Genomic DNA, 17,438 nt, shown 5'->3' with positions numbered 1-17,438 from the left:
AGGTAAAACTAGCTGAGAATAACTAAAAAACTTGAACACACTTGTTTTTTCCAATGCTTCTAAATTAACTGAAACACGCTGTAGCAGCAACACAGCCATTCTATCATCGTAAATTCACATGCTAGCAGTGCTTGCTGTCTGGCTAAACTGATATAAACGTACAATGTATAACTAGCTTGCTAGCTACCTAAATATTTTCGGCAACACAAAGCTAGCTAACCAAACCATATGTGATCTCTCCAGACTCGGACATGATCCCATGGGATCGTGAGGACCAATCGCTAGTCAAACCACAGAGCGTACGACTCGGAATCAAATCCTTCACGACCTCAACCTCTCCCGGTCAAAAGAAGGGGGCTTTGACGCTTCCTTAATTGTTGATAAATATTCATGCAGACATTCATTTTTTATTCTGACTGTAATCATTATGGCGATGAAAATCATAGTTTTTCCCACCCCATATGTGTTCCAGGCCTGCCAGGTCATGAATATTCCCAGAAAGAGACCACCTTTGGAATGTTGTTGCAGGACAGGGCAGGAGAGAGCGTGAAGTGCTGCTTTTGTGCTCTAATTAACCATCTGTATCCAAGTAGCTTCCTGGGATGTTACACAAACCACCACAGAGCATCAAAAAGCTCTTCAACCGAATATTTGGATAAATACTTTTCTCAGGCGCAGAACTGCAATGCCCTACCTTAGATTTAAACTTACAACCTGAGTTAAAAACCCAGTTTCCAAACCACTATATGTACACTAACTTAACTATCCACTATTTTGCACTAGTATTATTCTTTCCCATCATTTTTTGTGTGCCCTACGAAGATATAAGATATACTTTCTATTAAATTGATCTTAAATAATCGTGATGCTACTTTAAAAAATACACACTGTGACTGAAAGAACACTTTATTTGCCTTCTTTATACAGAGTGGTTACTGAGTTAGCCACCAACATGAAATTACCTCCATGAATCTGTTGTCCTGATCTAAAATACAAAAATCTGCTGAAGAAAGTTCCAAATTGTGCCTGACCAACCAGTTATGTTGAACAGTGAAATTAGTGCAGATAAACACACAGTTCTGGGAAAACCTCTGTGATTCAAGAAACCTCTCATGGGCACAATTACTTTTTATTTAAGATCCCTGGGAAACATACATAATATAAAAAATAAACCAATTCTATAAGAATGATCAAATGTCACTTGGCTCCAAAATAACAAAAAACTGGATTTAAGGCAACTAAAAATTAAAACCACATGGTCTTGTTTGTCCCATAGTTCTGTAAATATGTACACAACAGAATTTCTGTCTCTTCCCACCAAATGCTAACTGTAGAACACTAATCATCTCAAGCACACTAGCAGCACAAATTCACTTTAATAAAACTGGTCCCTGACAAAAATCAGAATGTTCCAAGCAGTTTGTGCACAATATTCCAAAAGACTGTACCAACGGTCACAGAAGACAAAAATGTGCAATGACACCACAAGACAAAAGTTGGTGACGCACTGTCCACTGGCCCCGGTTACCACCTCCTCACAAAGTATGTACCACAATTTGTATGGTAAATGAATACTGTTAATAGAACATTCTGCTCTGCTTAACATCCACCAGTGTGTGTACACAACTACAGGAATGGGAATTGTGGTTTACTTGGAAAATGGAATGCTGAGACAATCAGTTTTGGAACATTTGGATCGATATATATTCCAGCACTAACTGATCTTTCACGCGCACACATAAACACACACAGCATTAATTCAGGGATGTCAGGGACAGCATGAGCGGGAGAGGAGACAGTGTCACTTAACAGAGAGTATTTTCACTTGATCCCTCCTTTGTGGGACTGACACCCCTCTCAGAAGGGTCTGACTGAGGGAGGAGCATGAATAAGTAATGCTTGGGACTCTCACAACACTCAGATGGTTCCAGTTACGCATTTGTAGAAGAGAGTGGGAGAGACTGCACATGAAATCCAACATATGCCAAGTCTGTCAGTCACAAGATCGAGGCAGCCCATTGGTGAGTTTCTGTGAGGAAACACCCACCTGCTGTATCTGACTGGCTTTGGCAGACTGTGACCAGACTTGGAGCTCCACTGGGGACTTTCAGGGAACTATGCACAGAGAACATGCCCCTCTGTGCTAAGCAACCACAAGAACTCTATCTGCACAGGTGAGCAAAGGGAGGGGTTGGTCTGAGGAATGTGTGCTTTTCATTATTCTCCTTTCCCACCTTATTCAAAAGGGATTTACGTGTATTATCACATTGTACTTGATTAAATCCATGCCAGCCCAGGCTGGTTGATTGTGGGATCAAACAGTAGGGCAAAAACAAAGAGGATACACAGCAAGCTGCCAATACAGCTGAGCAACACAACATACAGCAAGAAAGCATACTTCCTTTCACATGTCCAAGTGTCTTTAGTGAAGCACACAGAGAAAAAACCCCCAATTGGAACAAGACTTGGTTTTCTCAAAGTAATATGTCACTGGTTTTAGCTTCACCACATTAGGAAAGTTATTGATATCACTGTACAATTTAGAGGAATGCAAAAATATTATTTGCTTTTTAGCCATGTCGGCAATTCTAAACCAAACAGCTAAGACAACTGTGTGTGAAAAAGAGTCTAAAAAAACTAGCCGTTTGTACAACCACCCCCATGAGGTGTGTAATCTGGGCCCTACAGTGATATACAGTATATATTAATACTTGGTTGTGTTATTATTTGTGCATTTCTAAATTTTTCCCCTTCCTTTGCTTTGATTAAGGAGGCATTTTGTCATCTTCCACTCCATCACTGCTAGCCATAGCATGGCCACAATAATAGAAAATCAAAAAAGCCTCGCTATGAAGATATGTACATTTCTGCAAATAAAGCACTTGAAACACATTTTCAAATGCCACTTTGAGTCCATTTCAATTGAAGTTAGGTTGTGGTGGTTGTGCAAACTAGTGCCGATATGTGTTCTATCATCAAATCACAATATCTAGGAGCACTTGAAGAGCAAGACCAAGTATGGATTAGAGAATCAAAGAAAAGAGGGTACATCTTTTTTAGTAAACTAGATTACCACTTTAACAAACCCACCTCAAAATCCAACCAATATCGAATCAAAACTAAATCACTTAACAAACCGTTTCCTTCAGCTACATACTTATAGAAAGAGCCAAATACCGGGCATCGGTCTTACTGGGCATCCCTTCTGGAAAAATCTACCAAAGAACACTGAGATGATGCTAGAGATAAAGAGAGAAATATGACACACAGAGGAATACCAGAGACAGAGGGAGGAGAGAGAAAGAGAGGAGGGGTAGGGGAAAGAGAGAGATCACAAAGAGAGAACAAGAGGGTAAAAAGATTCCATTCACTCCCATCTCTCCCCTTCACTTGACCGATCAGTAACCATAGAGTTGGAATCATTTCATTTAGAAATGATAATGGTAAAAAGAGTTTTAAAAGTTCCACAAATTGTCTGGAGGGGGTCAGGGAGGAAGAGGAGGAGGAGAGGAAACGCACCCTGACCAAAGGTGCAGCTCAGAAAGGCATCAGTGCTGCGTTTGTTGGACAGGATGGATCAGGAGTTGGGTTGTTCTTGAAGCCTGTGTCTTCTCTCCTCCCAGGATGGCAGGAAGCAATACAGTGGTCACTGGAGCTCCGCCCCCAATGTGTGAGGCTTGCTCGGTGTTGCCTGTGGCAACAGGAGTTGTCAGGACACCACTGGGGTCATGTCCCATAGCTGAAGAGACAGAGGAGAGGCCACTCAAAGACCAAGGAACAAGCAGCCATTTCTCTACAGCAGATACTCTCCATTGGTTTCTACAATTCTGTTGGTCAAGGAAATGAACTGATATTCAATTCAAATATTCAGAAAAACCTTAATTGAAAATGGGTATTTTAATATTTTGTCATACAATTAAATTGCGTTTCACTTCCTAAAATTGACCGAATTGTATTTGCAATTTACCCCCAATTGTGCTGTGTACTACAGGTGTTCTCTAGGTAAATATGAACAGGGATTCTCACCTTGATGACCTTGTCAGTCCCAGAGGTCAGCAGCCAGCCTCTGGTGGGCTCAAAGTGCATGTACAGGATGCCATGCTTGCTGTCGTGGAAGGTTGCCGTGGGAGCACGGCTGTAATACAGAGAATAGCACAGGGTCAACCCACACACTGCCATGGCAACGCCACAAAGGCTGCAGCAAGAAATGCTTGAAAAGGTGAGCCCTTTGCATAGCGAATCACGTAAACCAGTGTGTGAGAATTTCATGCAATGAAAGAAAAAAAAAAACTAGAAAAATTACTTGTAAACAAATATCATATTTATTGCGTTAGGCTTTCAACTCCTTAATTTCCCCCTTTCTCCTTAATATCTAAAGCCTAACAAAAACTTTGTTCAAATTCATATGGTGTGCTAGAGGTTTTTCCTGTTATAACCTCACAAATGCTGCCATTGCAACTTGTAATCAGGAGTAAGCTGTATTGCAGCTGACACTGTGGCAGCAGCAGTGGGACACTGGGAGCACGGGGTCTGGGCTGGTTCCTGCAAGCAGGGGAGTCTGAGGTAGCAGATATGCAGACATGCATGTTTCTCCTCCAGTTAGCCTCAAGCCCAGCCACTCTTTGCTCCAGAGCTTCAATAAAGGGAAGCCAGTTTGTGAAGTTCATTTCCCACAATCTGGCTTGTTCTAACAAGCCTTAGCTAGCATAATTGCACACACTGAGTTGGTTGTGGCCTGAGTCACCAATCGCCAAATTCTGAAACAGTAATGTCTATATATTTTAAGCGCTCATATGTATATTTAAAGGGAATCATGTGGACCACAAGAGTCAGGGCAAATACCACTATTTCAGCCAGTTCAGTTCTTCTGTTAAATTAAAATTTATTTACAGAGCTGATTTGAATTGAAATGGCAGCCACAATAGTGCCTGTCACCAATGTGTGTGGAGCGAGGGGTTACTCACTCCTCATCAGTGATGGATTCGTGGCAAGGGTCACACACTCGCACCTCAAACTCAAACCCCATGAGCGGGATGGTGGAGCGTTTGGAAGAGCACTTTCCGCACACAGCCTGCCCACATTTCCTGCAGTGGTGCTGGGGGAGAAGGACACAGGCAACTCTGAGGCTGCAGCCTACCTCATGGAACTCATCAATCGACAATAACATGGATGGATCATGATGGAGATCTCTGACAACTTAAAAATTACATCATCACTTGTTTGTGTCCAGATGCCTGAAAACAAGCTGAAAACTGCCCCCTTGTGGATAACATGTAAATTACACTTCGACAGTTAACAACGCCGTAAAGCAAGGCTGCACAACCCTGTTCCTGGAGAGCTCATTGAGCTGCTAATTACTAGCATCAGGTCTGAAAGATTAGGCTTGAAAGAAACACCAACAGGACAGTAGATCTCTAGGAACAGGGCTGGGCAGCCCTTCCTGAAAAGTGACAGTTTGGAAGCTGCTTTCAAGTAATCATTTACCCACTAATACTTGTTCCCAAGTACAGACAAGATCAAAGCGAGAGACAGCCAGCTATGTAAACATTCATGCTTCGTTGCCTACAGTATATTTTGTTTATGCATTTGTCATTTGAGAATTCATGCTGTTTGGAGGAATATTTACATTTTACTTTCACTATTTTGTACACTGCCATGTGGGCGAGGACATTAGTCACACTAGACTGACTGTAAGTAGCAGAGGACCAGGAGGGAGGGGCCAATGTGCCAGGAGGGGGTGGGGCTTACCTGCCGCAGCCCAATCTTCTTACTGTCCCACATCTGTTTAAAGTTCCAGAAGAATGGCTGCTCACACTTCTGGCATGAGTCACTGTCCTGCCATTCAGGGGTCTGCAGGAGAGAAGATGGCCACATTCAGAGGGGCACATTCAGGCCCAAAACCAGGCCACTGCAGGAGTTCACAAAAAAGAAAGTTTATTATTATTATTTTTCAAAAAGTTTTTAACATGAAAAATTAACCACAAGTGACTGGGTTATGAAATGATGTAATGAAATGCTGACTTTACAACTGGTGCAGAAAGAAATCACCGGCTGACTTCCCAAATGTGACCCCAGAGAGGGTGAACCTCAGGCTGAACTGCGAGGGTACGGACAGGATGCGGCTGCTCTGTGTGTGTGTGTGTGTGTGAGTACACGGGGAATGGGAGTGGGGGGTGAAACCCTGACTCCTCCTCTCTCTCACCTCCTGCCGGGTGACGTCCATGTTCCAGATGACGATGCCTCCATCAGAGCTGCAGGAGATCAGCTGCCGAGTGTGAGGAGCACAGCTAAGCCCCTGTACCTTCTCACTGTGAGAAACACACACGTTACCAACACACACACACACACACACACACGTTACCAACACAAGCACAAACAGCTAAGCCCCTGTACCTTCTCACTGTGAGAAACACACGTTACCAACACACACACACACACACACACACACACACACACACACACGTTACCAACACAAGCACAAACAGCTAAGCCCCTGTACCTTCTCACTGTGAGAAACACACGTTGCCAACACACACACACACGTTACCAACACAAGCACAAACAGCTAAGCCCCTTTACCTTCTCACAGTGAGAAACACACAAGTTACCAACACACACACACACACACACACGTTACCAACACACGCACAAACAGCTAAGCCCCTGTACCTTCTCACAGTGAGAAACACACAAGTTACCAACACACACACACACACACACACACGTTACCAACACACGCACAAACAGCTAAGCCCCTGTACCTTCTCACTGTGAGAAACACACACGTTACGAACACACACACGCACACTACCAATACACACAGTTACACACAGTTCAGCCCCTGCAAATCCCTTAGGTTTATAGCCCTGTCTGTGGCTGTTCAGCAGTGAATACAATGGACCATCTCAGCAAGGCCCAGCTGCAGCTAATTTCCTTCCAGAGCTTATCTCTACACATGCTGAACAATTACTGTAAAGCAATTTAAAGACTCACTGTTCTTTCACAAGAGGCTTTGTGACACAGAGCTGTGAAACATGCATGGATGGATAAAAACGTCCTAGCTTCACAGGAAAACTCAAAGGTAATGACATAGCACGGAAATGCCAATGTTGCTCATACAGCAAAGTTCAGTTAATAACTGAACAGTTGGTCCAACCATTTCTGTCTTCTGACAGAAAGCTCTGTTTCAACCCGTCTGCCCCGCCCTACCCCACAGCCGTGTCCGTCCTTGCCCCTGCCCACCAGACCTGGGTCAGATACAGATTCTGAAATACCTTAATAATCGATGCTGGCAAAGAATTATCATTCCATATACTGAATATTAATATGGGTTCAGTAATCTTCAGGAATTTTACTTTTTTTTACACAGTATTTAAACAGTTAAACGATTTTCAATTACGAAAAAGCATTAAAAAGTATTTGCCCCCTGGTGTCCTGTCCCCCCCGTACTTGTGCCCCTGCAGCTCGATGGCGGTCCCCTTGCATCCCCCGATGTCCCACATGATGATGGAGTGATCTGAGCTCCCGGAAAAGAGCACCCGCTGGACAGGATCCCAGCACAGAGCCGTCACACTGCCTGGAGATGGGACAGAACACACACACACACATGCACGCACGCATGCACACAGACACACACACACACACACACACACACACCCAGACAGACAGACACACACACACACACACCCAGATAGACAGACACACACACACACACATACACACACACACGCACGCACGCACGCATGCACACAGACACACACACACACAGACACACAGACACACAGACACACACCCAGATAGACAGACAGACACACACACACACACCCAGACAGACAGACACACACACACACACCCAGACAGACAGACAGACACATACACACACACACACCCAGACAGACACACACACACACACCCAGACAGACACACACACACACACACCCAGACAGACAGACACACACACACACACCCAGACAGACACACACACATATATATATACACACATACACACACACAAACACAGACAGAACACAGACACACACACACACGCACATACACATACACATACACACATAAACACATGCGCACACACACACACACAGCTGAAGAGCACAGAACATCTTTGCCACAGTGCAGACTGTACAGTACAACCAAATGCTATGAGCTCTTCTCATCAGGCTATGCAAATGCATGTTTACAAAAAAGCACCGGTGCTGGGCAGAAAGAAAACTACAGAAAGGCATCTAATTTCATCCAATAGCAGCACATATACAGCTGTGCATTCTGAACATTTAAGGTTCTGCCTCTCTGCTCTGCAAACTTCCAATCAGTGCTGCAGGGTCTGAATATTAGAGAAGGGGGCATGGTAAAGGACAAAACCAGAATAGATGTTCTCTCTTCAAGCACCCCTTAACATGAATATTCATAACATAGCTGTGCTATTACCAATCTGAACCTCCTGTAGTTTAACAAACACAGAGGACAGAAGGAATGCAGGAGCTGGCCATGTGGTTAGCCTGTAAAATCTGTCTGTAGAGTTAGTCTCTCGTTACTCAGTCAGCGCCCGTCTTCCTTCAGTCCTCTCCTCTCTGCTTCCTCAGGGGTGGAGAGACTCGATTTTCCAGTGCACCCTGCTTTACCTGCGTGTCCTTTAAATGTAGTGACAAGGCTGCACCGGTCCTGCTCCAGTTTCAGAATGGTCACCTGTCCCGAGTGCTCACCCACGAAAGCGTGCCTCGTCTCCACGTCGAACCTGCACAGCCCTGGTTAAGTATTCAAACGCTAATTCCAACCCCAATTCAAACTCAAATTCAAATGAACTTCACTGGCATGACAAATATTTCATGCTTTACAGAAAAAGCAAATAAATAACGACAATCTCAATCAATAGTAAGAAAAATAACAATAATGTGCGCAAACATAAACTAATTAACAAAAAACAGCAATGATTATAGGTTCTTCACTGTCAATAAAATCCCCCCCCCCATGATAATAACCAGCAAAAACATGAATTTAATTACATAACCAGTTTTAGCAGCAGTGTGCTCCTAGCTGCCTACCTCACCGTCCCTCATCCGTGACACACAACCACATACACATCAGGCATTGTCTCTGCTGTGCCATCAGTGATTTATGAGATGTAGATTAGTCTGCGATCAATGGCTGCACACACGGAGACCCGTAGAGCATGCAGGCACAGGACGGCACGTTCAGAAGCTCAACAAACACGTCGCTGCGCGAGCCTCCAGGCCCTGTCAGGCAGGAAATATGTGGTACAGCGTAGGCCTCAGTGAGTGGGTGTCTAACCGCCCACATGAAACAAACAGACAGGAGCCGTGCCAGAGAGCTGCAGAGAAAACCGCTCCGACACAGTTAAAGCAGCACACAGAACTGTGCGCCGTTCGGTTACAGTCATGTTTTGATGAACTGTATTACACACAACTTTTTTTTTTCCCCAACATGTGCTTACTTTGCATTTTCAAAATGGCTCTCGGGAAGAGAAAGGAGAACCTTGTGAGTACTAACATTAAAACCTTTGCACAGCAGCTGAGTCAGACTGGAAACTGCACTTTGTTTCTAAACAATGACCTTTCACCTTATGACCCAAAAACCGACAGGCTGTTGGAGAACAGTGAGCATACCATTTGTGAAAATTCCATGACATCATAGAAAACATCTTTAGTGACAGAACCACAGAAATGGCATTTGGACAGCCCATAAATATAATGGCTCTGTTGACTTCACAGACAGGGCGTGAATCCCACAGGTCAGCAAATGAATATATTCCCTAGACTGGACACCAGTTAGTCAACATGAACTTGGACCAGGCTAGGCTCCCCCCTGGAAGGATACTGCAGCCCGGAGACCCAGGCCGGAGTCCGGTACACGCCCAGCCGCTGCCCGCTCTCTGAGCAGTGCCAGGTGAAGTTCTTGTCCTGGCCAGTGCTGAGGACCCACTCCATCTCCAGGACAAACAGTACCACTGTCACGCGACCCTGGTGAGCTGGACAACCATGCCCGTGCATGCAAACACACACAGATAGACACACACACACCACACACATAACTCAGCTTTAGCAAGTGAGGATTTTGACCCTACACTTGCCAAGTGGGGACCATAATATTGCAGCATTTCGATGAAAGAACACAAACAAACCTATACACACTCACATTAATAAGTTGTTTAAAGGTATAGCGGCCAATTCAGTATCCAAACCCATAATCTGCTCTGGTGTAGAGTCTTATATGCTTTCTCTGCTTTCCTCTAAAGTGCTTCTCTTACCAGTAGTACTAAACCCGGTTAAACACTGTCACAGACTGTAAAATCCAATGCAATGTACCACAGAGGAACCAAAACAGAAGAGCCAAGATGGAGAGGTCAGGTGTAAAAACGCAGTGGGTCAGTGAGGATACAAAATGGGGAACAGCTATCACATGCTATTTAAACCTCAGCTGCAAGCGATGTCTGTGTCCACAGCATACAAGTACTCTGTTGTGGGAAAACAAGCAAGCTGCTACCATCAAAAATAGAATTTTCTGATTCAGCTTGCTGCCTCCAGGCAAATTATGATGGTACAACCACACAGAAATGTCCCAGTAACAGTCATAGCTGGACTTATCAGTAAACACAAACATCCTGCCTTACCCTGGTAATTCTTTGAGGGGGTCATCTTGTTGTAGTCTTCAGCCAATATGAATTCCTGAAAGGGGAGAAACAGTCTGAGTCAGCCAAACGAACATGTTTAGAAAGAACAAACAAACAGAACAAAACACACAAAAATGCTTCTGAATAAATGAATTCTTTATGGCTTTCGTTATGAATGTAATTCTGACAGCATCTATTCACCATTCAAATAGAAAACCCATGAATTATACTTGCAAAATTACTGTTAGTGCTGCAAAAAGAACATAAAGCTACATGCAATCTGACAGGGAATATTATTAATGGCTGTGATCATGTATTTGGCACAGTGCACAAATCCAAGTTGAAGATTAAATGCTGTTGTCGAGACCAGCTACACCAGCACTTGGCTGGCTGAGTGCGCGAAAAAGCCAGACCTGGATTTAACTGATTGGTCTAAAAAAATAACAGGTTAGAGGTCAAGATTATAGAAAAAGAATCACTATACCAGTTGTAAGTAACAGGGAGACATTTACAAGAGTCAAGAGCATATCAAGGATGTGAAAATGAGACTAGGCTTATTTTTTATGAAAGACTGAAATTTCAGAAATTAAATATTTGAAAAATAATATTTCTGTTTTCCTCCTTCACTCACCCCAGGGGCCAATGAAAATGCAGTACAGCCGACTGCAAACTGTACCACAGTTTTCGCTTGTACTTGAATAGGAGGACCTGCTCTGCTGGAAAAAGCCAGTGTCTGCTGAAAATGGTGTTAGTAGGGCAGCAGGGGACGTTCGTCCCTCTGAACTAAATATTCCCAATGTCCCGGTGCAGGGATAGGGACACTGTGCTGTAGGAGATGCCCTCTTTCTGATGAGATGTTAATCCAAAGTCTGGACTTGTGGCCATTTAACCATCTTTACACTAAATTCAGCCTAGCTCTCTTAATTTGGCCACCTAATCATACTTGTATAATCACATCGTAACTCACGCAGCGTCCTGAACAGCACTTGAACTGATCCTTCGTGGAAGGATAAATGCAATACGTATCGCTAGCAAATTGCAGATTTTTTGTTGACAAACTGAGGATTTGCCTGGTCACGTTTTAAAACGAACCTCTTGATTTTAATTGATATAGTAATTTTAAAGTTTCTGGACACTGAATAATTGTTTTTGTATTGCTTTTAGTTTGTATTTCTTCATTTATGCTCCCACTTCTTTCCTTTTTTATCTTATTTTATTGATCTGAAATTGCTATATAGATAAAATTTGATTGACTGATTGATTGATTGATTGGTAGATAATCATCCCCAAGTTTAACTGGCTTGATAATTCCCTACCTACACCACAGCTGACGTATGATGGGTGTTATTGCCTAAAATGGCTGCTATGCATCATGCAGGTGAGTTTCTCCCCTTCGCTGCTGTGTGTTTTGAGATGAAAGGCGCTACATAAGCCAGATCTGTTATCATGGCTTACCGACACTGTTCCGGTGTCCATGCCGAGGGAGAGGCGGCGGGTCTCTGGGTTGAAGGACATGCAGCTGCAGGGAGCTGAAGAAAGGGGGGCGGAATCAGGGGGTTAAATCCAGATTATTACACCACAGACTAGATTCAATCTAGGCTATATATTGCATATCCTTAACTCTAACTCACAATTAAATTTGATTTGATTTCTTCACTGTTATTGTTTGGTACAGTGTAAGCGTGGCAATAACTAAAATGAAAACACAAACTGTGTTTCAGAAGGAAAAAAAGTAGGATAACATTTACATTTTCATTTGCCAGTCAAAGTTGAGGGCAAAATGTCGACTGAATCCAGATCACACATGCTTTGAGTGGCCTGGCCTGGCCCAGCCAGCACTGCACTTTGACAGAATCCCCATCTCAGTGCTGCACAGTGGAAACCCCCCCAGCAAAGTACAGCCGTCTTTAAAAGGTTACTCACACCCCGACTGAGGCACTGTGTAATACAGGCACGAGTACAACAAGAAACACATTGTCTGTGATCAGAACTCATGAAAAATGGTATGTGGGAGTAGCTCTGAATAAATGAGCACAGTTGGTGTGGCTTGTGTGATGTGTCGCTGAATCACACGATGGCTCCTGATCCCGCACCCACCCGCCAACCCCTCCGCAGGCTTCCAGCTCCCAACCCTTCTGGCAAACAGCCACAGAGAAATTAGAGCGTGCATCATTACAAACCCGTTTACATTTTTAAAAAATGGTTCCAGCAGCAAGGCTGGTAAGAGAGCCACAGCAGAGTTGACGAAAGTATAATAATAAAAATAAGAAGAAAAAAGAGAAGATGAATAAGCATTATTACAATGAACTTCATCAATATAGCGCAAAGCCCTTTACAAAGTGCAATTGACACAAAAGCACTAAAGCACATCAGGTAATTTACAGAGAGAAAAGGAAAAACATAAGTATGACAAATAAACTATCAAATGAAGTTTAAGGTACTCAATAAAAAGAATGAGTATATAAATAACAAAATAAAAAGCGAGACTGGAAAAAGTAGTTTTTAAGCAAAGACTTCATACAAGTATATCAGAAATGGAGTGGCTCAGATATGCTCATGCACAGTTCTTTGCAGACAGACTCCATAGAGTGATATCTTACCGGGCAAAGTGTGGTAGATGCTTGGCCAGTACTGCCCACTGTCTCTCTTCAGCCATACCCGAACTGTCCTGGGAGGGAGAGCCAATATTCATTTATAAAATATGTATATATACAAACAGCCCCCCAGAAGAACAGCCCCTTGAGCCAGCACAGGTTTTTACTATAAAGAGGTTATAGCCAACCATCAACAAGCAGGTGGTTCACACATCATTCACCGACCCGCTTCTCGTAAAACCTGGACTGGCGCAAGGTGCTCTGCAAAAGGCCAGTTTCCCATATCCCAGCAGCTGTGACATGCAACTGCAGTGCTGAAGGTGTTTCACCACAGGAGACCCATAACCCAGATAAACTACCATGTCAGCTGCACTGGCACCTTTCATATAATGCCATCTCCAGTGGCTCGGCTACACCTTGGGGTGGAGCAGGGACAATTCCACAGCAACCTGACCTCAGCTAACAGCATGTTTTGCCAAACACAGACACAGTAGGACATCAGCTGCAGCGTGGCAGAGCTGGCAGTGCAATAATGGCTAGGAAACTGCCCTTGAGGGTGCAGGTTTGATTCCCAGGTGGAGTACTGCCGGTGTACTCTTGAGCAAGTTACTTAACCGGATTTGTTCAGTAAATATTTAACAGTATAAATGGGTTGTAAGCTAAAAATATAATAAGCTGGAACCAGTCAAGAAGAAATTTTTTTTCATTTCTAACACAGCATTGCCAGAAAATGTGTTCTACTGCTTCCAGGTTTAGCAAACTGTCACAGGTTTCTTCACACGTCTGCGAGAGTTTACATTACAAAATAAGCATTTTTACATCCTGTACTGTACTGTCCATCAACAAACAATCAGCATCACTTGCCATGAAATTTTGTTGTCGAGTGCTGAAAAGTGTTAAATGTCTTCCTTATCTAGCTACCAAGCAACCAAACTAATTCGAGAAAGATCTCGCTTATTCACTTATAAGCAAACAAGATAGGCTAGTTGTGAGCAGGCAGAACCTATACAAAAAATTCGCAGTCACTATAGTACACTAGATTGCACATTTCGGTTTTATGACAAATATGACAAAAATGTATTTGAAACATTGCGCACCTGGGGTAGACACTACAGATCAGATAGGAGGTGGGCTACTCTAATGACTACTCTAATGAAAAAAACGCTGCAGTCCCTGCGCCTAGACTTCGTTGAATTATGCACCACCAGTCACCATGAGCGCAGGAAAATAACTACTCCATGCGAAGTTCAAATTGACATCCTCACAAAAAAACAGAACTTATAATTTAAAAATATTCCAATAAACCAAAAGTCTAATTAAAGTTTTTCCTTGAATAATGATTGATTACCAGACTAGCTGATAAAGTTCAACGTGTTGTGACACGAATGCCTTTCGGTGTTAAAAACAACAACAAAAAAATACTTAACTTGCGCGTGCATTATCTGTGCGTAATGTGAACGGTTATGAACTCTACAACGATACAGCAGCGTACTAGCTAGGGAAGTGGTGTTTGCTGCTGTTTGCTGCAAGCAAGTTTGCTGCTGAATCATTTAGCAAAACTCCATTTTTTTCCACGATAGTAACAGCTCTCGTCAATGCAGCTATCAGCATTTCAGCTACAGGCTTCCAAGAAATACAAGCCTGGACGATCGAATGCGCTTCCGTACATGAATGCTTTTGTCAGCAAGGCAACTATCATTATGAACGTAGATGTGGCTAGCTAACGTTAGCAAGCTACAAATTACGACTGAACGGCTGAACTAGAACACCTAGCTATATTTTCGCTATAATACTCAAACAGAAGAGCGACAACCGGAGCCAAGTTAGCAAGTTCAACTGACGCATATCAGATGGGAACCAGCAGTTTCATTGATGTATAGCCTAGTTAACAAGCTAAATCGTGTGCAGGATACTATAGATAGTGAAATCTATAGCGTTTTCACATACTGTTCTTTACCATTAAAATGCTTTACCAACCTGTCCTCCGACACAGTGATTACCCCGTCTTCTTTGGGAATGATGACCGCAGTGCTAACCACATCTTGGAAAGCCTCAATTTTACCGAGTAGGACGGGTATCCGAGCCTGAGGTTTGGGGTGTATTTCTGCCGCCATATAGATTCACTACCCCCAAGACAGATTTTTGTCTTAGTCGCATAACATCCACATCGATCTGTTTATGTGTCTGGGGTTTTAAATTACGCAGCAACCCGTGCGTGACCGTCAGTGATGTGAGGAATCAGCTGACGCCTGAAAATTTACAGCGCCCATACTCACAAAGCCAAGTGCGCCTGCGCATTCAAATACCCCGCTGAAAATGACTGACCTCCAAAGAATATTTGCATAGTTTTAGAAACGTTTATAACTGCCTGCCAACTTAACTTTCCGAATTTCAATTATGTATCATCTTACATGGCATAACATAAATATAAAATATAAATGTTTTACATCACAGGATGAATAAAATCAAAGATGATATGTAGGCCTATGTGAATAGTCACAAGACAACTCTGAGAGCTGCTCAGAGTTAGTTGTATGTTGATATTGTGTATTATTAAATAATAGTGTACAATATCAATAATTGCTACAACATATGCAATATGTAGAAAATGAATCAATATTGTATTTTAAAAGCCAGTACAGAATGCAAGGGGTCACTGAAAACAACATCTTTGTGTCAGAAACATTATACATGATCTCAACTACTTTTTTGTAATGAGCAGCTTGTCCGTGGATTTGAAGGGGGAAGACCTAACTTTTTAATAGTAAACCATATAAAAATATACTGTAGTGGAGACATCACTCTCAGTTAGGCATTTTGCCATTTGGCAGCATTACACACCCCCAACTGCATTTTTACAACACATCAGCCACAAGCAATGATTAACTGAACCGACATTATGAAACCAAAATTCACCTGGACAAGAATGACAAAAATGACACAAATTCAGAAACATTGTAACGCATTGTTCATTTTTTTTTTTTTTTTTTTTTTTTAAGGAAGTCTGATATATCTAATACGTAGTCTATAGGACATCCTTTTTTGTAAACATGTTTTGCCTGCCAGGACAGAAATGTATTCTTTGAAGCTGGGGTGGGAGATTCAGAGATTACATCAATGTTGCTGTAATTAACTATACAATAGCTGTCACATCTCTTAAAAGAATGTGGTCCAAATACACCCCAGTCTTATTGGAGTTGAGTGATTCAAATTGACTGTGTTGTGTTCTGTTTTATTATACTTTACCTGATTTATTGTTATGCAGGTATTATTTTACTATTAGGTTGATAATAATAATAATGATAATAACAACAACCATCTCCTGCCAATGCTGATTCCAAAATCCACCAATGATATCCATTATTTCATACATTCAAAGAGATAAGAGAGCTTTAGCAGGCTTTCTCATTCAGCCTTGAATTAGTACTATTTATTTATGACAAGAATTTGAGTCAAGTTGACAGAAGAATATTGATGCTATTTTCAAGCAGGTTGATCAAATGCAACACAATATTTGACCTTTTTGTCAGAAGATCAATACAAATTATGTATGGTATATTGACACTGTTAACAGTGAGGTGAATGCCATATCGAAACCACATTATGAAAGAGATTTTCTGTCTAGACGGTGACGCTTGCATTGATACAATATTCTCCAGTGCAACCCTGTTTATAGTTTCTGTGCATTGTGTGCATTGGTGGCTGATCTGTAAACTACAAATGAGAAATGTTTTACCAAGAACCTTGTATAAATGATACAAGAATGGGCTTTCCTCCAACTCAAAAATGAAATAACAACACAATCAAAGAAACTTTAAATGTTGACATTTGCGATAATGCATGACTTACAGTTGGGCATCATACCAAATGACCAGATAAGAATCTTTGCGCAAAATTTCTTGGAGGAAAAACAAAAGACACGCTCACAGTAATGGACCAAACAAGTTAAATATGAAGTTATGAGGAATAGTAAGGTTTTCCTGTTTGGATATACAGTGCTCTACATAACATATGGGACAAAGACATTTTTTTTCTTAATTTGTCTCTGTACTGCACAATTTTCTATTTGTAATCAATTCACATGTGGTTAAAGTGTAATTTCAGGACACCATTACATTTGGGGTAAATGGCTTCACAAGAGTTTCTGATTAGTCAGCTGAGTTCAATTGCTTCCATAGTGCAGGTATAAGACAGAATTCAGT

At 42.3% G+C, this 17,438-nt stretch overlaps 1 protein-coding gene across 1 annotated transcript; it reads right to left on the bottom strand.

The window, feature by feature from the left end:
• Positions 1-890: 890 nt before the first annotated feature.
• Positions 891-15,511, bottom strand: LOC118214268 (WD repeat and FYVE domain-containing protein 2-like). The gene is made up of 12 exons (XM_035394101.1): positions 15,214-15,511; positions 13,243-13,310; positions 12,098-12,171; positions 10,643-10,697; positions 9,850-10,000; positions 8,637-8,749; positions 7,450-7,576; positions 6,203-6,308; positions 5,749-5,850; positions 4,965-5,095; positions 4,027-4,135; positions 891-3,739 (listed from the first exon to the last, which is right to left on the bottom strand). Exons 1-12 carry the CDS (start codon positions 15,348-15,350, stop codon positions 3,710-3,712), a joined length of 1,203 nt encoding a protein of 400 aa, XP_035249992.1. The 5' UTR covers positions 15,351-15,511; the 3' UTR covers positions 891-3,709.
• Positions 15,512-17,438: the final 1,927 nt, after the last annotated feature.

The sequence above is a fragment of the Anguilla anguilla genome, chromosome 15, assembly GCF_013347855.1.
Source record: "Anguilla anguilla isolate fAngAng1 chromosome 15, fAngAng1.pri, whole genome shotgun sequence".
NCBI classification, from domain to species: domain Eukaryota; kingdom Metazoa; phylum Chordata; class Actinopteri; order Anguilliformes; family Anguillidae; genus Anguilla; species Anguilla anguilla.
The sequence above is the reverse complement of the archived record's forward strand: the minus strand, read 5'-3'. Positions and strand labels throughout refer to the sequence as shown.